At 41.2% G+C, this 26,168-nt stretch overlaps 1 protein-coding gene across 6 annotated transcripts in view; it reads left to right on the top strand.

The window, feature by feature from the left end:
- Positions 1-1,722: 1,722 nt before the first annotated feature.
- Positions 1,723-26,168, top strand: part of LOC106584273 (proline-rich coiled-coil 2C) — a 62,827-nt gene continuing 38,381 nt past the window's right edge. For 5 of the 6 annotated variants that reach the window (XM_014169335.3, XM_082967994.1, XM_082967995.1 and 2 more), the window contains exons 1-4: positions 1,724-2,098; positions 17,047-17,216; positions 17,366-17,540; positions 17,694-17,941. In XM_014169335.3, the coding sequence (XP_014024810.3) occupies positions 17,102-17,216; positions 17,366-17,540; positions 17,694-17,941 (538 nt within the window). In that variant the 5' untranslated portion in view covers positions 1,724-2,098; positions 17,047-17,101. Of the gene's footprint in view, positions 2,099-17,046; positions 17,217-17,365; positions 17,541-17,693; positions 17,942-26,168 lie in introns of all 6 variants that reach the window. The other variant, XM_082967993.1, reaches the window with a different exon arrangement.

The following is a 26,168-nucleotide window of genomic DNA, read 5'->3' as shown; positions in this document are numbered from 1 at the left end:
TCCAGATTGTCAGGAATTTGGGGTTGACAATTAGACTATAGTTGCTATATTTTACTGTCAAAATAGAGATAAATTACATACATCTATATGTACACTAATTAATATCATAGGCTAATTAATTTGGGGTTCAACACCTGAGGAAGTGGAAACTCAAAACACATTAACTAGATCGCTAACTGTAAATATAATACACACTGTTAGTAGCCATGTATTCATCCAACAGTACAGTGAATGTCCTACAAAAAACTCCACATCTCAAAGCCATATCAAATATCTTGGTTGTAAAATAGTTGCTATTTAGCTGAATATTGAGAGTTCAGAAATACAAAGTATACCAACAGAAAGCTGAGACCCTCCTATCAACAGGGCAAAACTTCCAAAGCTGTGTTTGTCCTGCAATGGCATTTTGAAATGTTATACGATCTGATAAAAACAAATCTTGAGTGCATGGAGGGGAGGAGAGTAAAGTGAAAATGTATAACGTGCTCTTTCTACGTTAATACGCACTCTATGTTTTTTTGAGAGTCGTAGAAGGTCTCTTTGCTGATGGCGTGTTTGACGTTTGGTCATGTAGTGTATATACAAATATTTGTGTGTGTCAATTTCGACCAGCCCACCCAACAAAAAAATGGTCTATCCCATCTGCCAGATGTCCAATCCACTCCCGACAGCGGGGTGTTCTTATCACATGTGGGCTAATGATGCAGAGATGAGCTACAGTAGATTACCAAACCAAGCCTGGCACTCCAAAACAATTTGTTCCAGCTAGAAGATGCCCTTAGACACTGATCGAAGATCAGTTTATTCTCCCGACACTGTCCTTAGTCTTAATTTTTAAATAGTGAAAATTACAAACCAACCTTATTGCAGTGGGCTTGTTCGACATCGCAGGCAACTGCAGACTGACAGATCCGCAAAGAACCCTGCATCATAAATAATAATCTCCACATCATTATTATTTGTATATCTGTCAGTCAGTCACAATTTACCCATGATACATTACGGTTTTGATCTTCTCGGACAAGGCCAGTGTCTGCTCACCTGTGGCTTCAGCCTACCACAGAGTTTTAAAACTAAAACCAGAGAGGAAGAAGAACAGGCCCAACTCGGCGGAATATCTGTCTTCCAGCAGATGGCGCTTTTTCGTTGTTTCGCTCACCAAGCAAGGAGTTTTTGTACGGAGGTCAATGAGAGTGTCGAATTTAGTCAACTGAAAAATGTATGGTTTATTTGATCTATTATAAGTTTCGTAATGCTAAAGTTGTTAGGAATGTACTTATATGTAGGATACGTGAGATCCCGGCCACTTTTAGAAAAAACTATTCATATCGGAGTTGTCTCGAGATGACAATGAATATTCATGGTATGAGGCTAGTACCGCCGTGCAGCTTTGTGGACAACGACTCCCATTGTTAGCACGGAGAGACATGTATATCTTGTCAGTATATCCATAATATTTTTTAAAACTGATGCTCCGCAGCCGCCGTCATCTGTGGGTGGGTGATGATGTCAGACACCCGTGGAACTGGGGTTGTCACTAGTTACCACAGTCACAAAGTCAAGATTGGCTATATCGTAAAAAATTTATGAAAACAAACATTTGAATTTTAGTCTTAATTTAAGTTTAGGCATATGGTTAGCAGTGTGGTTAAGGTTGAATCAGATTTTAAGAAGATAAATTGTAGAAAAAGGCGGAGTTTAGATATAATTATGACTTTGTGGCTGTGGTAACTAGTCACGATCGTGGACTGGCGGTCTGCCATCTTTGATTGTGCGACAGGCCGCGGCGCCTTCACTCACTCAATACTGTCTCATACGAGACAACGGGTGTGCAAGAAGACAGAAACACAAGCCGAGAGCCTGTTAACGTCCGAATAACGGAGGACACGTCGGGGAAGAAGAAAGGGCACCGTATAGGCAACAGAAACGCATCAGGCCCGTGCAAGTCGAGAGGAGCTTGTTGGATGCTAGCTAGTATCGTTAGCCGAACTAGCAAGCTAGCTTTTGTAATCCGCCGGCCACACACACACTCGCACAAAACAGGCCGAACCCAGACGAGGCATACGACAGACTAGAAGAAAGGGACCGGCGGTGACGGGTAGGTCGCCATGTCAATGATGTTCTAGCTAAATACTTCGTGGTGAAAACCAGGTTAGCGAAAGCCGAATGTGGATGTGATGGCAAATAGAATTCAAAACCGAAACTGAACGTTCTGACTATTTTCAACTAGGTAGATGGTTAACCCACCATGCTGCAGTGTGTAGTTTAAATCTGAACGATTGAAGCCCGTTAACAATCCAAATATATTGTTACTGGGGTGAGGAATCATGTTTGACATCGTGAATTTGTGTTCGATTAGTTTTGGTGCTTTGGGCTAGAAGAGGCCCCTGCGTCGGGCCGATGTGACCCACCCTGCCTAAAATGGTCCATGAAGCCAGGCATCTACCTGCCGGTGAACTAGTTACAATTTCACTACTTGGCTGCACCGAGATTTTACAAAAAATCTCCAAGCCTTGAACAATGCTGATATTACAAATTTGTGTTTGAGGGTTGAACACGTTGCATAGACATTCCTTAACTATTGTGGTTTGGACGTGACTGTGTCCATGTCTCCCCCCCCCCCCCCCAGTTTAGAAATGATTATCCGTTTGACTATCCTTTATACAGCGATGATACACAACTCAAACACATTCACCCAGACAATTGGTAACCACACAGTCAACCGGTTTTACCATGTTTTGTGTTGACAATGATCCTGTCTTCGGGACTGCCGGACATGTCCATTAGTAAGTTATATGAACCACAATGTATGTTGATAACCTCAGGTACCATTGATCCCAATGACTGACGATGCAGATGTAATTATTGAGCACTCTGGAATGTGACTGGTATGCAAATGACCAGGCAGCGATTTGACCTGGCCTCTGGTGTATGAGGAAGTGAGTGGATCTGTGAATGTGTAGACTTGTGTGTCAGAGGAGATGGTCAAAAGAAGTGATTCATCCTCCCTATCTGACCAAGGTTTTTTGTGTGCGTGTCTTTCCGAATCCCCAGAGTTGGTCAGTTGAGGCCATTTTCATAGGAAAGTGAATTGTTTCAACCGATAGCCTCACATTGGAAACCCTAAAAGTGTGTATAGTTTACCCATAGGTCAACTTTGTTTATTGCTCAAAAGTAGGTTGAAGTCCATATTTAATGCCATCTTTTCTGTAATTTGTTATATGAAGATGACTGCAGGCCTTATTCCCTAATTACTGGGAAAGATGGGCATCATCTAATTCCATCTCCCTATGGACTGGGAGATATTGATGTTCCTTCCTCCCAAGAGGCTGCAGCTCAATATTATGGATGGGCTGCATTGCAATAATAGTATAAAGTGGCTTACATCGCTGCATCTCCTCTCCCTTGTGTCTACTGATTTGAAAACCAAGATGGATAAAATCAAAATTGCGGGTTAAGCCCTTTGTGGGACTCTTACTAGCCCAGTTATTTCATATCAGTGTAGGTGTGTGGTGGTTGTGTGTAGCATGGCTATCTGGTAGGCATGTAATGGCGTATCGGTAATCCCCTATGCAAGTGCGTGGGTCCGCGGACCCCAAACCGATCCAAATGTAGCATGCATTGGTCAGAAAATCGATTCAAACGTTACGAATCACTGGTTGTTGTTTTTTTTGTGGCTCATATTGCATTCTTTACCTTTCAAAAAAATACCTCAGATTTTGTGTGAACTTTCAGTGTCAAACTACATTTAACTGTGTTGATAGTAATTGATCTACAAGTCATTTTGCATGCCGACCAATCCCAGGCGATTATCAGTAGCCTAGTCAAACTGCGCACTGTGCCCAGCTTTGGAAGCTGACCAACGCAAGGTAGGCGGCCTGATCTTGCACATCTGCGAGGCACCTTCAGCATTCAAATGCTAATATGGCTTGCGTGATATTAGGCTTTTAGTTGAGTGACAACCTATGTAATTTGCCTAGGTCATTGTTAGAATGTGCTGTTTAACTTGTTTTACAAGAATAAAAGTAAGCTACCAGACACACAACTCTCATCTGGCTATACTGTACCTGCTGAACGGGGCTTAAAATAGATTTTATTTTGATTGCACAAGTTAACCATCAACAATAGTTTTGGTAGTTTTGCTTTGAACTAGGGATGTAACAAATGGACAACATTTCTTACTGTTTAAACTGCCTTTAAATTTTTTTTTCGTTAAAGCGATAACAGAAATGTATACAATTCCATGTGAATTCACAATGCAGATAGTCTACATCGCGCTTCCCGCGGAGAGAGAGAATTTTCTAGTTTAGGCTGCTGGTGCTCTTGCTTTTCATGAGTGATGCGTGTAGCTTGCTCTTGTTGTCCAATGACGAATCATCAAACCGGCACTAGGCTACAGTTTTTATTTTCCGGTGATGATCGGGACTTGTTAATGTTATATTTTGTGAAGAATTAATTTAAGGTAGGGATTTCCAAGGAGTCTAATTTCGTTTTACCATTTAAAGCCCCCCCCCCCCCCCCCCTAATTTAAACAGTGCATATGCTCATGTTTTTATATGTAGGGTAAAGTCGATAATTTCATAACCAGGACAGAAATCACTTTTGCGAGGTGCATAGCCGAAGCGAGAAGAGATTACTTCGTTAACTTCCAAAAGGGTAAAATCCAAATTTGTGCATTATATTCATTGGCTATGTCATAGCTAATTTGTAAATTATGAATATTGATACATTACTAGCAAACACTTAACCCACTACTTGTCATTTTTCTGGTTATGGTGATTTCAGAACCAAAATAGGGGGACAAAAAACAGGCTACATTGCCCCCCCCCTCCCCTAATCTGATATGGCTCAGCTCAGGTGCCTACATATTACATACACCATAGACATACATCATTTACACACACCAGTCAGCTCAGACAGATCCAGCTCAGCAGCAGATTTTAATTTAGAATGGAAAATGAATGTGTTTATGCAACACAAGTTAGTGTATCGCATCGATTCGTTCTCTAATTAAATTGTTTCAAACTAAAACGTATCGTTCCTGTATCGGAGCCCATGTATTTGGATGCATATTTGTCTCGAAAGGGAAAGGTGCACATCTCTATCATCTCACTACTGTTGTATCACTGTGAGGCAATGAGTGGTGACTCAGCTGATATCCACCTCCTCAACTGGCACAGTGCACTGCACACAGTTTTGTGTCCATCTGTAGCTTCCTGCCATAGGGCCCGTCTAAAAAGGTTTCCTTGTTTCAGTTCCATCATTTACAGCAATCTGAAAGTACTTGGTGAAAGCAAATAACAAAGGAATAATTCAGGACATCTATCTTCTTACTGCCTGAAGTGACATCCCATTCCTTCCTTCTGCTCCTCATCTTTCCTCTCCTCTCTCAGCTCTCCCTGGAGGCAAAGGGACAGGGTTACTGTTGTAAGGGCTATACACTGAGTGTACAAAACATTAGGAATGCCTTCTCTTTCCATGACAGACTGACCAGGTGATATCCATGATCCCTTATTAATGTTAAATCCACTTCAATCAGTGTATATGATGGGGAAGAGACAGGTTAAAGAAAGATTTTTAAGCCTAGACAGTTAAGATATGTATTGTGTGTGTGTGCCATTCAGAGGGTGAATGGGCAAGACAAAAGATTGAAGTGCCTTTGAACCAGGTATGGTAGTAGGTGCCATGCACACCGGTTTGTGTGTCAAGAACTGCAACGCTGCTGTGTTTCTTATGCTCAAAGTTTCCTGTGTGTATCAAGAATGGTCTACCACCCGAAGTACATCCAACCAACTTGACACAACTGTGGAAAGCATTGGAGTCAACATGGGCCAGCATCCCTGTGGAACCATTTGACACCTTGTAGTCCTTGCCCTGATGAATTGAGGCTGTTCTGAGGGCAAAAGGAAGTGCAACTCAATATTAGGAAGTTGTTCCTAATGTTTTGTACACTCAGTGTATGTGTTGTCAATTTGGATAAAAACGTCTTAATCTAAATATAAGGCAAGGTAAGGTTGGAGACTGGATTGCAGAGAGAAACAACTGGACATGATCTGAACTGAAGCTGGGTTTGTGGCTGTATTAAGCAGGTGGGCAACGACCTCTGGGGGCATGGCTGGGTTATGTGGGACTTGACAGAATAAGGCAGTATTTTATTTGTAATTTTTTTTTTTATTAGGGGTGGATCAGCTTTAATATTGCAGATAGACCGTTGTTTCGTACCCCAGTAAGAGTAGCTGTCCCTAACGGGGTTCCTAATCAAATCAAAGCTCTACACTTTGTCTGTTACCACTGATTAGGGCTGGGGGCAGGTATACCGTATTTTATGATATACCTGTATTGCTGCACGGACCGGTTTGGGTTTTTACTTTACCTTCTATAATGGTATTTGAATGTTTGGTTTGTTAAATGTGATACGTCGTGTGTAATGTCTATTTTTATAGTTTACTTCGCTACTTGAGTTGTCTCTCACTGCGCTCTCTCTCTCCATGCTGCTTTCCACACAGACCTATTCCCGCTCCCTGTCACTTGAGCGCAGTGACGGCTTACCCCGGCCAAACCCTAACCCGGACGACGCCGGGCCAATTGTGAGCCGCCCTATGGGACTCCCAATCACGGCCGGTTGTGATAGAGCCTGGAATCGAACCAGGGTCTGTAGTGATGCCTCTAGCCCTGTGATGCAGTGCCTTAGACCGCTGCTCCACTCGGGAGCCCCTCACGAGTCTGCTTTGTCAATGTAACAATGCTGTTTTCAATTTGCTTAATATAAATCCACTAGCATTCTATAATTACATTTAATTTGTTACATCTGCAAACAGCTTGTTTGTCTTTTCTTAGCAAGTTGGGCCTAAATATTGTTAGCCGCTAAACGCTAGTTAGCTTACTAGCTAGCTTATAAATGAACTGAGTCAGAGCAAACGTAATTCATTATACAGTCTGTTAATACCAGTGATGGTGTAGACCTAAATCAGCATGTTTGTGCAACAGTATCTTCTAAATCAGTGGTTCCCAAACTTTTTATAGTCCCGTACCCCTTCAAACATTCAGCCTCCAGCTGCGTACCCCCTCTAGCACCAGGGTCAGCGCACTCTCAAATGTTGTTTTTTGCCATCATTGTAAGCCTGCCACACACACACTATACGATACATTAAACATATGAGTGTGAGTCTAACAACCCGGCTTGTGGGAAGTGACAAAGAGCTCTTATAGGATCAGGGCACAAATAATAATAATAATCATCATTAATTTTGGCATTTATTTATCCATCTTACATATAAAACCTTTTGTTCATTGTAAATTGTGTAACTCACCACAAGTTAATGAGAATGTTCTGCTTGAAAGGATGCACATAACTCTGCAATGTTGGGTTGTATTGGAGAGAGTCTGTCTTAAATCATTTTCCACACACAGTCTGTGCCTATATTTAGTTTTCATGCTAATGAGGGCCGAGAATCCACTCTCACCTGTACTACCGTTCAAAAGTTTGTGGTCACTTAGAAATGTCATTGTTTTTGAAAGAAAAGCAAAAATTGTTAATGTTGTAAATGACTTGAAACTGGAAACGGCTGATTTTTAATGGAATATCTACATAGGCGTACAGAGGCCCTTTATCAGCAACCATCACTCCTGTGTTCCAATGGCACGTTGTTAGCTAATCCAAGTTTATCATTTTAAAAGGCTAATTGATCATTAGAAAACCCTTTTGCTATTATGTTAGCACAGCTGAATACTGTTCTGATTTAAAGAAGCAATAAAACTGGCCTTCTTTAGACTAGTTGAGTATCTGGAGCATCAGCATTTGTGGGTTTGATTACAGGCTCAAAATGGCCAGAAACAAAGAACTTTCTTCTGAAGCTCGTCAGTCTATTCTTGTTCTGACAAATTAAGGCTATTCCATGCGAGAAATTGCCAAGAAACTGAAGATCTCGTACAACGCTGTGTACTACTCCCTTCACAGAACAGTGCAAACTGGCTCCAACCAGAATATAAAGAGGAGTGGGAGGTCCTGGTGCACAACTGAGCAAGAGGACAAGTACATTAGTGTCTAGTTTGAGAAACAGACACCTAACAAGTCCTCAACTGGCAGCTTCATTAAATAGTACCTGCAAAACACCGTCTCAACGTCAACAGTGAAGAGGCGACTCCGGGATGCTGGCCTTCTAGGCAGAGTGCCTCTGGCCAGTGTCTGTGTTCTTTTTCCCATCTCAATCTTTTCTTTTTATTGGCCAGTGTGAGAGATGGCTTTTTCTTTGCAACTCTGCTAGAGGTCGACCGAGTATGATTTTTCAACACCGATATCGATTATTGGAGGACCAAAAAAAGCCGATACCGATTAATCAGCGGATTTTTTTTATTTTTTTAAAATTATTATTATTATTTTTTTGTTGTAATAATGACAATTACAACAATACTGAATGAACACTTATTTTAACTTAATATAATACATCAATAAAATCAATTTAGCCTCAAATAAATAATGAAACATGTTCAATTTGGTTTAAATAATGCAAAAACAAAGTGTTGGAGAAAAGTAAAAGTGCAATATGTGCCATGTCAAAAAGCTAACGTTTAATTTACCTTGGCTTCTTGCTGCCCTCGCGTAACAGATAGTCAGCCTGCCATGCAGGCTCCTCGTGGAGTGCAATGTAAGGCATGTGGTTAGAGCGTTGGACTAGTAACCGGAAGGTTGCAAAAACGAATCCCCCCTGAACAAGGCAGTTAACCCCCGTTCTTAGGCCGTCATTGAAAATAAGAATGTGTTATTAATCTGACTTGCCTAGTTAAATAAAGGTGTACATTAAAAAAATCGGCAAATCGGTGTCAAAAATACCGATTTACCGATTGTTATGAAAACTTGAAATCGGCCCTAATTAATCGGCCATTCCGATTAATCGGTCGACCTCTAAACTCTGCCTAGTCGCCTCTTCACTGTTGACCTTGAGACTGGTGTTTTGCGGGTACTATTTAATGAAGCTGCCAATGAGAAATACGCAAAGCATCAATATGTTAGCTACATGAAGTAGCTAAGAGAACAACATTAAATGTAGCCAAAGATTAAACGTTCCCCTAAGAAACACTTATCAACACTTTGGTTCCTACCTTCTCACAACAACTCCTCCCTGGTATTTTCATCCGTTGTCTTGTCAAACAACGCTGTATTCAAACTATAGAATTGGAATCATGGAAATCAAATGATTATTGGACCACTTCATCCAAGGGTTTTGCTCTAAATCACAAGTCAAATCGCAATTGCAACATTTGGTAAAAAAAAAAAAGCCCTAGATTGCTTGCCCATATAGTGCAGCCCTACGTTGAAGTGATCTCAAATGAGTGCAGAAATTGATGAAAATGCAGACTTTTTGATTGAATAGTATAACACAAACAGAAGGGAGAAAGACCCATTGAAATCACTTGTAATGGGGAAACGTATATATATTCTATTTCATTCCACTTTTCACAACAAATTGTGTTCCCTCAGGCCACTACTCTACTATCACGTATCTACAATACAAAATCCATGTGTACATGTGTACGTGTGTGTAGATTGCATGTCTTATCATGTGTCTGTGTCTCTTCAGTCCCCACTTCCATAAGGTGTATTTTTATCTGTTTTTCAAATCTGATTCTACTGCTCGCATCAGTTACCTGATGTGGAATAGTTCCATGTAGCCATGGCTCTATGTAGTACTGTGCTCCTCCCATAGTCTGGTCTTGACTTGGGGATTGTGAAGAGACCTTTGGTGGCATGCCTTGTGGGGTATGCATGGGTGTCTGAACTGTGTTCTAGTAGTTTAAGCAGACACCTCAGTGCATTCAGCATGTCAACACTTCTTACAAAAAAAGGAGTGATGAAGGCAATCCCTCCTCCACTTTGAGCCATGAGAGATTTACATGTTATTAATGTTAGCTCTCCTGTATATTTAAGGACCAGCCGTGCAGCCCTGTTTTGAGCCAATTGTATTTTCCGAGGTCCCTCTTTGTTGCACCTGACCACACAACTGAACAGTAGTCCAGGTGCAACAACGTGGGCCTGTAGGACCTGCCTTGTTGATAGTGTTGTTAAAAAGGCAGAGCAGCGCTTTATGAGAAATATGTCCATCTTAGCTACTGTTGTATCGACATGTTTTGACCATGACATTTTACAATCCAGGGTAACTCCAAGTAGTTTAGACATCTCAACTTGGTCAATTTCCACATTTATTACAAGATTTATTTGAGGTTTAGGGTTTAGTGAATGATTTGCTCCAAATACAATGCTTTTAGTTTTTGAAATATTTTTGGGGGACTAACTTTTTCCTTGCCACCCACTCTGAAACTAACTGCAGCTCTTTGTTAAATGTTGCAGTGATTTCACTCGCTGAAGTAGCTGACGTGTATAGTGTTGAGTCATCCGTATACATAGACACATTGGCTTTACTCAAGGCCAGTGGCATGTCATTGGTAAAGGTTGAAAAAAGTAAGGGGCCTAGACAGCTGCCCTGGGGAATTCCTGATTCTATTTGAATTATGTTGGAGAGGCTTCCATTAAAGAACACCCTCGGTGTTCTGTTAGACAGGTATTTCTTTATCCACAATATAGCAAGGAGTATAAAGCCATAACACAAGTTTTCCAGCAGCAGACTATGATTGATAATGTCAAAGGCTGCACATCATCAATTTCTCGAAGCCAATCATCAGTCATTTGTGTAAGTGCCATGCATGTTGAATGTCCTTCCCCATAAACGTACTGAAAGTCTGTTGTCAATTTGTTGACATGAAAATAGCATTGTATCTGGTCAAACACAATTTTTTCCCAAAAGTTTAGTAAAGTTTGGTAACAGGCTGATGAGTCTGCTAACTTAGACCGGTAAAGGGGGTTTTACTATTATTGGGATTACTTTTGCTTCCCTCCAGGCCTGAAGGAACACACTTTCTAGTTGGCTTAGATTGAAGTTATGGCAATTAAGAGTGGCAATATCGTCCGCTATTATCCTCAGTAATTTTCCATCCAAGACAAAATTATTGTTGTCTACCAACAATGACAAGCCACCGGGGTGATGGCTTGTCATTGTTGGTAGACAACAATAATTTTTTCACCTCTTCCACACTTTACAGAATTGAAAATTACAATGCTTGTCTTTCATAATTTGATCAGTTATACTTGGATGTGTAGTGTCAGCATTTGTTGCTGGCGTGTCATGCCTAAATTCGTTAATCTTGCCAATGAAACAATCATTAAACTAATTGGCAATATCAGTGGGTTTTGTGATGAATGAGTCATCTGATTCAATCAATGATGAAGTGGAGTTTGCCTTTTTGCCCAAAATTCCATTTAAGGTGCTTAATCTTTTTACTATCATTCTTTATATAATTGTTTCATAGTGTAGTTCTTTTTATTCAGTTTAGTCACATGATTATTCCATTTTCAGTACGTTTGCCAATCGGTTGTGCAGCCAGAATTTTGCCTCATCCCTCTCAACCATACAGTTTTTCAATTCCTCATCATCCACAGGGATTTAACCGTTTTTAGTCATTTTTGTAATGGGTCCATGCTTATTAGTAACTGGAATAAGCAATTTACTTCCTTTTTCCACATTTTGTTACTTTACAGCCTTATTCTAAAACGGATTTAAAAAAGTCCATTCTACTCACAATACCCCATAATGACAGTGTTTTTCCCCTTCAAATGTATATGTAAAAAATACAGATGCCTGATTAACATAAGTATTCATACCCTTTGCTATGAGACTTGAAATTGAGCTCAGGTGCATCCTTTTTCCATTGATCATCCTTGATGTTTCTTCAACTTGATTGGAGTCCACCTGTGGTAAATTAAATTGATGATTTCGAGAGGCGCACACACCTGTCTATATAAGGTCCCACAGTTGACAGTGCATGTTAGAGCAAAAACCAAGCCATGAGGTCGAAGGGAATTGTCCGTTGAGCTCCGAGACGGGATTGTGTTGAAGCACAGATCTGGGGAAGGGTGCCCCAAAGAATTCTGCAGCATTGAAGGTCCCCAAGAATACAATGGCCTCCATCATTCTTAAATGGAAGAAGTTTAGAACCACCAAGACTGTTCCTAGATCTGGCTATCTGAGCAAACGGGGGAGAAGGGCCTTGGTCAGGGAGATGACCAAGAACCCGATGGTCACTCTAACAAAGCTCCGGAGTTCCTCTGTGGAGATAAGAGAACCTTCCAGAAAGACAACCATCTCTGCAGCACTCCACCAATCAGGTGGCGGAGTGCTCAGTAAAAGGAACATGACAGCCCTCTTGGAGTTTGCCAAAAACACCTAAAGGACTCTGACCACGATAAACAAGATTCTCTGGTGTGATGTAACCAAGATTGAACTCTTGGCCTGAATGCCAAGCGTCACATCTGGAGAGAACCTGGCACCATCCCTACGGTGAAGCATGGTGGTGGCAGCATCATGCTGTGTGGATGTTTTCTAGCGGCAGGGACTGAGAGACTAGTCAGGATCGAGGGAATGCTGAACAGAGCAATGTACAGAGAGCCGTGATGAAAACCTGCTCTAGAGCACTCAGGACCTCCGACTGGGGGCGAAGGTTCACCTTCCAACAGGACAGAGCACCTAAGCACAGAGCCAAGACAATGCAGGAATGGCTTCGGGACAAGTTTCTGAATGTCCTTGAGTGGCCCAGCCAGAGCCCGGACTTGAACTCGGTCGAACATCTCTGGAGAGACCTGAAAATTACTCTTGTGTTACTGACTTGTTGCACCCTCGACAACTACTATGATTATTATTATTTGACAATGCTGGTCATTTATGAACATTTGAACATCTAGGCCATGTGCTGTTATAATCTCCACCCGGCACAGCCAGAAGAGGACTGGCCACCCCTCATAGCCTGGTTCCTCTCTAGGTTTCTTCCTAGGTTTTGGCCTTTCTAGGGAGTTTTTCCTAGCCACCATGCTTCTACACCTGCATTGCCTGCTTTTTGGGGTTTTAGGCTGGGTTTCTGTACAGCACTTTGAGATATCAGCTGATGTAAGAAGAGCTATATAAATACATTTGATTTGATTTGAAAATAGCTGTGCAGCGACGCTCCCCATCCAACCTGACAGAGATTAAGAGGATCTGCAGAGAAGAATGGGAGAAACTCCCCAAATACAGGTGTGCGACGCGTGTAGTGTCATACCCAAGAAGACACAAGGCTGTAATCGCTACCAAAGGTGCTTCAAGAAAGTACTGAGTAAAGGGTATGAATGCTTATGTAAATGTAATATTTCATTTTTATTTGTAATACATTTCTAAACCTGTTTTTGCTTTGTCTTTATGGGGTATTGTGTAGATTGTTGAAAGAAAAAAATAAGAAATAATACATTTTAGAATCGTGCTGTAAAGTGAAGGGGTCTGAATACTTTACGAATACACTGTAAATGTGTCAAGTGCAGCATCTGGTTGCTCCTCATTACAAACCACAGGCCAACAAATATTCTTTACATCAACAACATAGGAATCACTACAATACTTATTATATAACCTCTTATACACTAGGTCCAGCCTTTGGAACTTTGGTTTTCCTAGATATGGCTACTATATTGTGATCACTACATCTGATGGATTTGGATACTGCTTTAAAGAGAATTTCTGCAGCATTATTAAAGATGTGATCGATACATGGTGATTATTTCATTCTTGTGCTGTTTGTAACTAACCTGGTATGTTGACTAATAACCTGAACCAGGTTGCAGGAATGAGTTACAGTTTGAAGCATTTTCTTGAGTGGGCAGCTTGATGAAAGCCAGCCAATATTTAAATCACCCAGAAAATATACCTCTGTTGATATCATATGCGTTTCACACGTTATCCAGATACTGACTGTTAGCACTTGGTCTATAGCAGCTTCCCACAAGAATGGGCTTTAGGTGAGGCACATGAACCTGTAGCCATATTACTTCAACAGTATTTAACATGAGATCCTCTCTAAGCTTTACAGGAATGTTGTTCTGAATATAAACGACAATACCTCTACCAATACCTCTATTTGAGTTTCTTCTAAGTAGCCACCCTTTGCCTTGATGACAGCTTTGCACACTCTTGGCATTCTCTCAGCCAGCTTCTTGAGATAGTCACCTGGAATGCATTTCAATTAACGTGTGCCTTATTCAAAGTTAATTTGTGGAATTTCTTTCCTCAATGCGTTTGAGGCAATCAATTTTGTTATGCCAAGGTAGGGGTGGTATACAGAACATTAGCCCTATTTGGTAGACACAGAGTAGGTGAACGGATGATCTCTGCATGTGTGGTAACCACATGGAGGAGGTGTGGGGGTGCTTTGCATGGTTACCACAGCATTCTGCAGCGATACGCCATCCCATCTGGTTTGGGCTTAGTCCAACTATCATTTGTTTTTCAACAGTACAATGACCCAACACACCTTCAGGCTGTGTAAGGGCTATTTGACCAACGACAGTGATGGAGTGCTGCATCAGATTAGTAGGCCTCCACAATCACCCGACCTCAACCCAATTGAGATGGTTTGGGATGAGTTGGACTGCGGCGTGAAGGAAAAGCAGCCAACAAGTGCTCAGCAAATGTGGAAGTCCTTCAAGACTGTTGGAAAAGCATTCCAGGTGAAGCTGGTTGAGAGTGCCAAGAGTGTGCAAAGCTGTCATCAAGGCAAAGGGTGGCAACTTTGAAGAATCTCAAATGTAAAATATATTTTGATTTGTTTAACACTTTTTTTTTTTGGTTACTACATGTGTTATTTCATAGTTTTGATGTCTTCACTATTATTCTACAATGTAGAAAATAGTATAAATAAAGAAAAACCCTTGAATGAGTAGGCGTGTTCAAATGTTTGACTGGCACTGTGTTAGCTATTTTTAGCACTTTTCTGGGATGTTTGAATTGCTTTAAAAATATATAAATATTTTTTTTAACTAGGCTATTTAGTTAACAAATTCTTATTTACAATGATGGCCTAGGAACAATGGGTTAACTGCCTTGTTCAGTGCAGAATGACAGATTTTTACCTTGTCTGCTCTGGGATTTGAGCTTGCAACCTTTCGGTTACTGGCCCACCGCTCTAACCGCTAGGCTATCTGCCGCTTTACTGGAAAGCTTAGCAGAAGTAGATATGCTCATGTTATTTATGTTAGTGCAGGGTGAGCTACTCACAGTGGATGTCCTACTAGGGCACACCGCCTCAGTGCTAACAGTATAACTGTGTTTCATAGGCACATGATTACTGCATACAATAGCTGTAGGATCAGCAGAGAGACATACATTTGGTTACTTACGTTGTCTTCCAACGCACCTGGGATAATGTACATTTGCTGAAGCGTTACGACAACTCAGCGACACAATGGTAGGGATTAACTGAGCTGGGCTTGGGTCATTTGTCTTAACTCAGCCTTATAATCTGTGTAAGGATCCAGTACCCCAGATGATTTGGGTGGATCCCATCCTCCTTAGAATTGTCCAATAGTCGCGTAGCCAGTTATGGAGGGCTAAAAGTCTGCAGAAAAGTACAAAGCTAGTAATTTAATTATTCTTCAGAATTGCTTCTTAATCAACATTTTGACAGTTTACATTTTCACCAGAATGTCCACATAGACATCTATTTTAATTAGAATAATCATTACCCCTAAATTTTACCTAGAGAAATGTTTTGTGTTGGCTATATTGTTTGATGTAATTTAATACTCTAGGATTTAGGAAATAGCAGTTACAAGTAAAAAAAAAAATAATTATACTACTTCCTTAGGCCCAGTGGTGTAAAGTACTTCAGTAAAAATACTTGAAAGTTCTGCTTAAGTAGTTTTTTGGGGGTGTCTGTACTTTCTATTTCAATTTTTTACTACTTTTGCTTCACTACATTCCTTATTAAGAAAATATTGTACTTTTTACTCCTTACATTTTGAATACTTAGCAGGACAGGAAAATAATCCAAATTTATGCGCTTATCAACCGAACATCCCTGGTCATCCCTACTGCCCCTGATCTGGCAGACTCACTAAGCACACATGCTTTGTTTGTAAATGATATCTGTGTTGGAGTGTGCCCCTGGCTTTCTGTAAAAAATAAATGAAAAATAAAGAAACAAAACTAGAAAATGGTGCTGTCTAGTTTGCTTATATAAGCAATTAAAAAAATTATTTATACTTTTACTTTTGGTACTTAAGTATGTTTTAAACCCAATACTTTTACTCAAGTAGAAATTTACTGGATGACTTTTACTTGAGTCATTTTCTATTAAGGTATCTTTACTTTTACTGAAGTATGACAGTTACAGGTACTTTTTCCACCACTGCTTAGATCTACACCAATACAACCTTGTCAGAAAATCCTATGGAGAGGGGGGCTGGAAATGACAGTAGGAGAGGAAAATAATGTCTGTTTAGGCTGCTTTCTGTGTCCTTGATTGCCTCTGTCCCTCTCTGGGGCACCTCCCCCTGTGGCTCTGGCACACATAGGGGCTGAGTGTCTGGTCCGGCCTGCCTTGTGGAGGAAGTGGCTGTGCTTCTTATCTCTCATTCACTCCTTCCCTCTCCCAGCTCCTCTGCATTCTCAGCTGGCAGACGTCTGCTATCTTAGGGTGGCTAGGAAGTTGTCTGTTTATGCGAGTTTGCTTTTGCTCCTATACAGTGAGTTTGCTCAATGCCTAGAGATGTCCATTCAATTTCAGTAGATTACATTTTTTTTTTTTTTAATTAGGCACAAGATGTCTGCCACAACAATTAGTGGTTCCTGAATTACCATTTGGGCATTGACTACATCATAATGTAGCAGTGCATGCTTTAAGAAAATAGTTTTTATATTTTCATTTTTATGTTTAGCTCACATTTAAAAGTATGTATTAAGGAGTCTGTAATGGAATATATGTGTCAACGAATGTAGACATTAATAAAAGCATTTCGGTGTCTTCAATACGCCCCTCCCGTCAGTCATCCAGGGTTTATACACATCATTGGTTGACCCTGTTGTCTTGTGGGAGGTTGGCATGAGAACATGATATGCCCCATCAATTTGCAATGAGTAATAATAAAACCAGACTCATCAATGTTTAAATAAAGTTTTTGATATTTTATTGCAGGAGGCTGGTTCTGGAGGTGAGACCGGAGGACCAGACTCAATGAGTTTCCAGCGAAATGTCAGAGAAGTCAGGGCAGAGCACCAAGGCAAAGGATGGCAAGACCAAGTATGCAACCCTTAGCCTCTTCAACACATACAAGGGCAAGTCTCTGGAGACCCAGAAAACTGCAGGTATGCTAAACACACACTCACTCACATACACACTTCATGTCTGCCTCAACTTGTCCAGGGGCTAGGGGTCGATTTGGGATTGCTATAATAAATTCTGCTTCTAGCTTAATGTCTAAATGTTCTATGCCCTCTCCTCTCCCTCGGTCCAGTTGCTGCCAGACATGGGCTCCAGAGTTTGGGAAAGGTTGCCGTCAGTCGACGCATGCCCCCCCCTGCCAACCTGCCCAGTTTGAAGGCAGAGAATAAGGGCAACGACCCCAACGTTAACATCGTCCCCAAGGACGGCAGCGGCTGGGCCTCCAGACCTGAGGGAGGAGACGAGAGGTGAGATGCCAGGGCTGCCCCTGAATGAAATCTACACACACTATTACCATGCCTGTCCTCAGGTTGTTTCTCAGCCATAATAATAATAATAATAATAAAAAACGACTTCTCTCCATTATCTTTCTCTCTCCTCCTCTTTGTTGTATGTATCAGGCAGTCTGAGACCCCCCCTCCCCAGCCTAAGCCCGCTGCCCCCCAACCCCCAGAGGTCTCGTCCTCTATAGGGGGCAGCAGATCCTGGGCCAACAGCAAGCCAGCACCACAGCTAGAAGGAGGAGCCCCTCGTGTGAGCAGTCAGTTCCACCAGGAGTTCCCCAGTTTGCAGGCGGCTGGGGAGGCGGAGAAAGGGGAGGGGCAGGAGGAGGAGCCTTATGGACCTGGACCCAGCCTCAGACCTCAGAGTATGAACACTCACATAATCACACTCGCACATTCCCCAGTTTCAGTCCTCAGAACATGAGCATTACTCCTTTCTACCTGCTACTCATGGACCAAACTTCCTGACCCAACGGTTGTTACTCTACAACAGAAATGACTCTTGTGTTGTCTCTCATCCAGGGTGGGAAATGAACACCCACCACCTGCCAAATGCAGGTAGATTTTGGCGTTGGCGGGTAAGAATGTCTATTTCACCAGCCACATTGGCGGGTGGTCACATAGAGCATTTGGGAACAGTCTTTAGCAATTTAATTGACCCAAAAGGCTACTTTAATTCTTTACATTCCTGGAAATTGGCCTAAATAGTTAGGGCAAAATTGAAATGTTTCTTACAGAAGAAATATGCATAACAATGGTAGCAATTGAAAGGGAACAGTTTGGAGATAATGCGAGAATGATTAGACCAAAGGTGAGGACACAACAGTTTACCTGACACAAGTCTGAATCCCAACATTACACTGTTGATTTGATGTGCATTTTACCTTTTCACCTCATTTGTTGAAAAATAATTCTGAAAATACTCTGGTTACATTCAGTAACATAATATTTCCTGGAATATGTGGGGCAAGTGCAACATTAGACAATTAAATTACAAGGGTTTGAGTGAGCATACTAATTGGTATCTGTAGGTGGCCACGCACCTCAAGTGTGCACAGTTCCTAAGTAATTTGAATGCACTTTTGACCCAAATAAGATTCAACTACACTGAGTGTACAAAACACCCATTTTTGTCCTCAGAACAGCCTCAATTCGTCAGCGCATGGACTCTACAAGCTGTCAAAAGCGTTCCACACTTAAATATTTTGTTTTGCCCATTCACCCTCTGTTTGGCACACACACAATCCATGTCTCAATCGTCTCAAGGCTTAAAAATCCTTCTTTAACCTGTCTCCTTCCCTTCATCTACACTGATTTGAAGTGGATTTAACAAGTGGCATCAATTTTGGATCATAGCTTTCACCCTGATTCACCTGGTCAGTTTTTCTTTTTTTTTGCTCTCCTAGCTGTGCCATTGAGGAACTAGCGCGAGCGCACTTGTTGTTCTTTTGTTTGGAACACAACCCTGCATTCCCACCATCACACAATTACTGTTTACACAATCCAAGAACAGTCCATTATAAATTGCAATCTGGAGCAGGTGGGCGTCATTTGAAAACCTGTTATTTTGCCAACATGACTAGCTAAATTATAAAATACAGTATTAATGTTAGGCTTTCACAGTGCAATTCAGGGAAATGGATCATTTTGGTGCGCATAGAAAGGAGTCGAGTGTGTTCAGGTGCGTGTGCTGTTGTACATTTCTTTCACAATAGACGAGCACAGGCTCATTTTGTTCAAAACAACCCAGGTTATGACATTTTATTAACTACATCAAGCATAGTGATCATAAGTGTTGACACTGTATATGACATGAGGTTATGATATGGAAATGTGAAGTGCACATTTTGACTCACAGTTGTTTGCTTGTATGACATCTAAGCGGTATTTATAATCCTCAACATGTCACCTTTTTAAAATACATACAGTGCATTCGGAAAGTATTCCGACCCCTTGACTCTCTCCACATTTTGTTACGTTACAGACTTATTCTAAAATTGATGTAATAGTTTTTTTCCCCTCATCAGTCTATGCACAATACCCCATAATGACAAAGCAAAAACAGGTTTTTAGACATTTTTACAAAATTTCTAAAAATAAATAACTGATCACATTTACATAAGTATTCAGAGCCTTTACTCAGTACTTTGTTGAAACACCTTTGGCACCGATTCCAGCCTCGAGTCTTCTTGGGTATGACGCTACAAGCTTGGCACACCTGTATTTGGGCAGTTTCTCCCATTCTTCTCTGCTGATCCTCTCAAGCTTTGGCTGGTTGGATGGGAAGCGTTGCTGCACAGCTATTTTCAGGTCTCTCCAGGGGGTTCAAGTCCGGGCTCTGGCTGGGCCACTCAAGGACATGCCAAGACTTGTACCAAAGCTACTCCTGCATTGTCTTGGCTGTGTGCTTAGGGTTGTTGTCCTGTTGGAAGGTGAACCTTTGCCCCAGTCTGAGCTCCTAACCTGCTCCAGAGCACTTTTCATCAAGGATTTCGCTGTACTTTGCTCTGTTCATCTTTCCCTCAATCCTGACTAGTCTTCCAGTCAATGCCGCTGAAAAGCATCCCCACAGCATGATGTTGCAGCCGCCATGCTTCACCGTAGGGATGGTGCTAGGTTTCCTCCAGATGTGATGCTTGGCATTCAGGCCAAAGAGTTCAGTCTTGGTTTCATCAGACCAGAGAATCTCATGGTCTGAGAGTCCTTTAGGTGCCTTTGGCAAACTTCAGGCGGCCTGTTGTGCCTTTTTCTGAGGAGTGGCTTCCGTCTGGCCACTCTACCATAAAGGCTTGATTAGTGTAGTGCTGCAGAGATGGTTGTCCTTCTGGAAGATTCTCCACAGTGGAACTCTGGAGCAGCTATGTTCTTGATGACTGCATAATTATTTTGGTAACCTTCCCCAGATCTTTGCCTCTATGGACAATTCCTTAGACTTCATGGCTTGGTTTTTGCTCTGACATAGACAGGTGTGCCTTTCCAAATCATGTCCAATCAATTGAATTTACCACAGGTGGACTCCAAGTTGTAGAAACATCTCAAGGATGATCAATGGAAACAGGATACGCCTGAGCTCAATTCCGAGTATCTTAGCAAAGGGTCTGAATATTTATTTAAGGTATTTCTGGTTTTAATTTGGATAAATTTGCAAACATTTCTAAAAACCTGTTTTCACTTTGTCATTATGCGGTATTGTGTGTGTGTGTAGATTGAGGAAAAACATTTATTGAATCAATTTTAGAATAAGGCTGTAACGTAACAAAATGTGGGGAAGTGAATACTTTTCAAATGCACTGTAGTCCTCTTAATTTACAGCATTTCCCTCACTCAAACCATGTTTCCATCCTCAGTTTTTATGCCAGTAAAGTCGCGACAGCTGTGATGGAAACAGGAAGTTGCACAGCTATTTTCAGGTCTTCCCAGAGATGTTTTCTGGTTCAAGTCCGGGCTCTGGCTGGGCCGCTCAAGGACATTGAGACTTGTCCCGAAGCCACTCCTTTGTTGTCTTCGCTGTGTGCTTAGGGTCTTTCTCCTGTTGAGCATGGAACGCGCAAAAAAACTTTAATTCATGAACTTTTAGTTCGTTATTTTTTTTATCATTAAAACACTCAAATACTTTTATTGTTGTTCTAAATTTAGGAGCTCAGTGTCCTTGTTTAAAAAAATATATTTAAAAAAATTATTTAAAAAAGTCAGTGTAGAGCCCAAAGCTATAATAATAATTATAATAAGCCATATCACTCAGCATTTTGTGGCAGGCAATTTTTTGATTCTTGATGTTTAGTTGTAGAACTGTTTTTACTATTGTATCTGAATTGTTTATTTTAACATACATGGGTTAACCCACTAGAGCACTGGTTCCCAAACTTTTTATAGTCCCGTACACCTTCAAACATTCAACCTCCAGTTGCGTACCCGCTCTAGCTCCAGGGTCAGCGCAATCTCAAATGTTGTTTTTTGCCATCATTGTAAGTCTGCCACACACACACTATACAATACATTTATTAAACATAAGAATGAGTGAGTTTTTGTCACCACCCGGCTTATGGGAAGTGACAAAGAGCTCTTATAGGACCAGGCCACAAATAATAGTATAATAATAATCAATAATTTTGCTCTTTATTTATTCATCTTACATACGAAACTTTATTTGTTCATCGTAAATTGTGTAACTCAACACAGGTTAATGAGAATGGTGTGCTTGAAAGGATGCACATAACTCTGCAATGTTGTGTTGGAGAGAGTCTGTCTTAACTTCTCTAGGGCCAGTGGGATGATTTCGTCCCACCTACGTAACAGCCAGTGGAATCCCGTGGCGCGTTATTCAAATACCTTAGAAATGCTATTACTTCAATTTCTCAAGCATATGACTATTTTACACCATTTTAAAGACAAGACTCTCGTTAATCTAACCACACTGTCCGATTTCAAAAAGGCTTTACAACGAAAGCAAAACATTAGATTATGTCAGCAGAGTACCCAGCCAGAAATAATCAGACACCCATTTTTCAAGCTAGCATAGAATGTCACATAAACCCAAATCACAGCTAAATGCAGCACTAACCTTTTGATGATCTTCATCAGATGACACTCCTAGGACATTGTTATACAATACATGCATGTTTTGTTAAATCAAGTTTATATTTATATCAAAAACCAGCTTTTTACATTAGCATGTGACGTTCAGAACTAGCAAACTTCCGGTGAATTTACTTTTCGGTGAAAGCACATTTTGCAATATTCTAAGTAGATAGCCCGGCATCACAGGGCTAGCTATTTAGACACCCAGCAAGTTTAGCCCTCACCAAAGTCAGATTTACTATAAGAAAAATGTTATTACCTTTGCTGTTCTTCGTCAGAATGCACTCCCAGGACTTCTACTTCAATAACAAATGTTGGTTTGGTTCAAAATAATCCATAGTTATATCCAAATAGCAGCGTTTTGTTCGTGCGTTCAAGACACTATCCGAAAGGGTAAAGAAGGGTGACGCGCCCGACGCGTTTCGTGACAAAAAAAATCTAAATATTCCATTACCGTACTTCGAAGCATGTCAAACGCTGTTTAAAATCAATTTTTATGCAATTTTTCTCGTAAAAAAAGCGATAATATTCCGACCGGGAAATCATGTTTTAGTACAAAGAGAGAGAAAATAAAAACATGGTGTCGCCAGGTGCATGTGCCTCAGTCTGATGGTCCTCTGATAGACCACTTACCAAAGGCGCTAATGTTTTTCAGCCAGGGGCTGGAATTACATCATTCAGCTTTTTCCCGGGTTCTGAGAGCCTATGGGAGCCGTAGGAAGTGTCACGTTACAGCAAAGATCCTAAGTTTTCAGAGGGCACTTCCTGTACAGAATCTTCTCAGGTTTTTGCCTGCCATATGAGTTCTGTTATACTCACAGACACCATTCAAACAGTTTTAGAAACTTTAGGGTGTTTTCTATCCAAAGCCAATAATTATATGCATATTCTAGTTTCTGGGCAGTAGTAATAACCAGATTAAATCGGGTACGTTTTTTATCCGGCCGTGTAAATACTGCCCCCTAGCCCTAACAGGTTAAATCATTTTCTACACAGTCTGTGCCTATTTAGTTTTCATGCTAATGAGGGCCGAGAATCCACTCTCACACAGGTACGTGGTTGCAAAGGGCATCTGTGTCTTAACAGTGCGTTTTGCCAAGACAGGATACTCTGAGCGCAGCCCAATTCAGAAATCTGGCAGTGGCTTCTGATTATATTCCATTTTCACAGAACCGCTTGTTGCAATTTCGATGAGGCTTTCTTGTTCAGATGTCAGTAAGTGGACTGGAGGAAGGGCATGAAAGGGATAACGAAACCAAGTTGATAACCAGTGCACTTTTGTATGTTGTGAAAAGCGTTACATGGTCGCTGTCCATATCATTGCATAATGCAGAAAATACACGAGTTCAGGGGCCTTGCTTTAAGAAAGTTAACCATTTTCACTGTAGTATCCAAAATGTCTTTTAAGCCGTCAGGCATTCCCTTGGCCGCAAGAGCCTCTCGGTGGATGCTGCAGTGTACCCAAGTGGAGTCGGGAGCAACTGCTTGGAAGCGCCTTACCACTCCACTATGTCTCCCTCTCATGGCTTTTGCGCCATCAGTACAGAAACCAACACATCTTGACCAGTCCATTTGATGTCACAAAGCTGTCCAGTACTTTAAAAATATCCTCTCCTGTTGTCCTAGTTTCCAGTGGTTTGCAGAAGAGGATGTCTTCCTTAATTGACCCCCCATAAATGTAACGGACATATACCTGGAGCTGTGCCAGGCCCGCCACGTTTGTTGACTCATCCAGCTGTAACGCATAGAATTCACTTGCTTGTATGCGAAGCAGTAATTGTTTCAAAAATCTCCTGACATGTCACTGATGTGTCATGAAACAGTGTTGTTTGATGAAGGCATTGTCTGTGTAGTGTTTTTGGTCTTTTCCCTAGCATTGTCCCTGCCATATTCGCGGCAGCAGGAAGAATTTATTCCTCCACAATAGTATGGGGCTTGCCTGTCCTAGCCACTCGGTAGCTCACCATATAAGACACTTCTAGCCCCTTCTTATTAAAGGTATCTGTTGCTTTTATACACATCTTACTACTCGAAACTCGTCTTAGTTCTCGCTCAAAAAACTCCTCTGGCTTATTTTTCAAATTGGCATGTTTTTGTTTCTAAATGTCTGCGCAAGAATGAAGGTTTCATCAAGTTGTGAGAGAGTACTTTTGCACATATAACACACTGTGGCTGAGGAAAGGCACTACCAATATAAGTGAACCCCAAATCAATGTAGTTATCATATTTGCGCCTCTTCGATGGTCCAACGTCCCTGTCTGTTCAGTGTTTTCCCAGGTAAGGGGGCAGTAGCTCTTCGGCTACATCAGATTCACAGCTGTCAGTGTCCATGCTAGCTGGGCTAACAACAAATGTAGAATTTCTGATGCTAGCATTGGAAGCTAGAGGTCGACCGATTATGATTTTTCTGCGCCGTTACCGATTATTGGAGGACCAAAAAAAGCCGATACGGATTAATCGGCCGTTTTTAAAAAATGTTCATTTATTTGTAATAATGACAATTACAACAATACTGAATGAACACTTATTTTAACTTAATATAATACATCAATCAAATCAATTTAGCCTCAAATAAATAATGAAACATGTTCAATTTGGTTTAAATAATGCAAAAACAAAGTGTTGGAGAAGAAAGTAAAAGTGCAATATGTGCCATGTAAAAAAGCTAACGTTTAAGTTCCTTGCTCAGAACATGAGAACATATGAAAGCTGGTAGTTCCTTTTAACATGAGTCTTCTCTATTCCCAGGTAAGAAGTTTTAGGTTGAGGTTATTATAGGACTATTTCTCTATACCATTTGTATTTCATATACCTTTGACTATTGGATGTTCTTATAGGCACTTTAGTATTGCCAGTGTAACAGTATAGCTTCCGTCCCTCTCCTCGCCCCTACCTGGGCTCGAACCAGGAACACATTGACAACAGCCACCCTCGAAGCATTGTTACCCATCGCTCCACAAAAGCCGCGGCCCTTGCAGAGCAAGGGGAACAACTACTCCAAGTCTCAAAGCGAGTGATGTTTGAAACGCTATTAGCACGCACCCCGCTAATTAGCGAGCCATTTCACATTGGTTACACCAGCCTAATCTCGGGAGTTGATAGGCTTGAAGTCATAAACAGCTCAATGCTTGAAGAGCTGCTGACAAACGCACAAAATTGCTGTTTGAATAAATGCTTACGAGCCTGCTGCTGCCTACCATCGCTCAGTCAGACTGCTCTATCAAATCATAGACTTAATTATAACATAATAACACACAAATATGAGCCTTTGGTCATTAATATGGTCGAATCCAGAAACTATCATTTCGAAAACAAAACGTTTATTCTTTCAGTGAAATACGGAACCGTTCTGTATTTTATCGATAATATGCAACGCAGGACATGTTAGATAAACTAGTAATAACTACACATGGTTGATGATAACTAGTGATTATGTTAAGATTGGCCGTTTTTTATAAGACAAGTTTAATGCTAGCTAGCAACTTACGCGAGGGCAGCAAGAAGCCAAGGTAACAGGTTGTCAGCCTGCCACGCAGGCTCCTCGTGGAGTGCAAAGTAAGGCAGGTGGTTAGATCGTTGGACTATTAACCGGAAGGTTGCAAAAACGAATCCCCGAACTGACAAGGTAAAAATCTGTCATTCTGCCCCTGAACAAGGCAGTTAACCCACCGTTCCTAGGCTGTCATTGAAAATAAGAATGTGTTCTTAACTGACTTGCCTAGTTAAATAAAGGTGTAAAGAAAATAAATAATAATAATCGGCCAAATCGGTGTCCAAAAATACCGATTTCCGATTGTTATGAAAACTTGAAATCGGCCCTAATTAATCGGCCATTCCGATTAATCGGTCGACCTCTCGTGGAAGCAGAACAACCTGTGTCGTGGACAGGTGCAGGTGTAGTACTGCTGGTAGTAGCAGTACTACCAGTAGAGCTGGTATGTGTCTCTATGGACTCGGCCTTTTTTTAACCATTTATCAATTTTAGAGCAAACGGAATGAGCAGCAACTACGTTT

Source organism: Salmo salar, chromosome 23 (genome assembly GCF_965601325.2).
Source record: "Salmo salar chromosome 23, fSalSal1, whole genome shotgun sequence".
Taxonomy (NCBI): domain Eukaryota; kingdom Metazoa; phylum Chordata; class Actinopteri; order Salmoniformes; family Salmonidae; genus Salmo; species Salmo salar.
The sequence above is the reverse complement of the archived record's forward strand: the minus strand, read 5'-3'. Positions and strand labels throughout refer to the sequence as shown.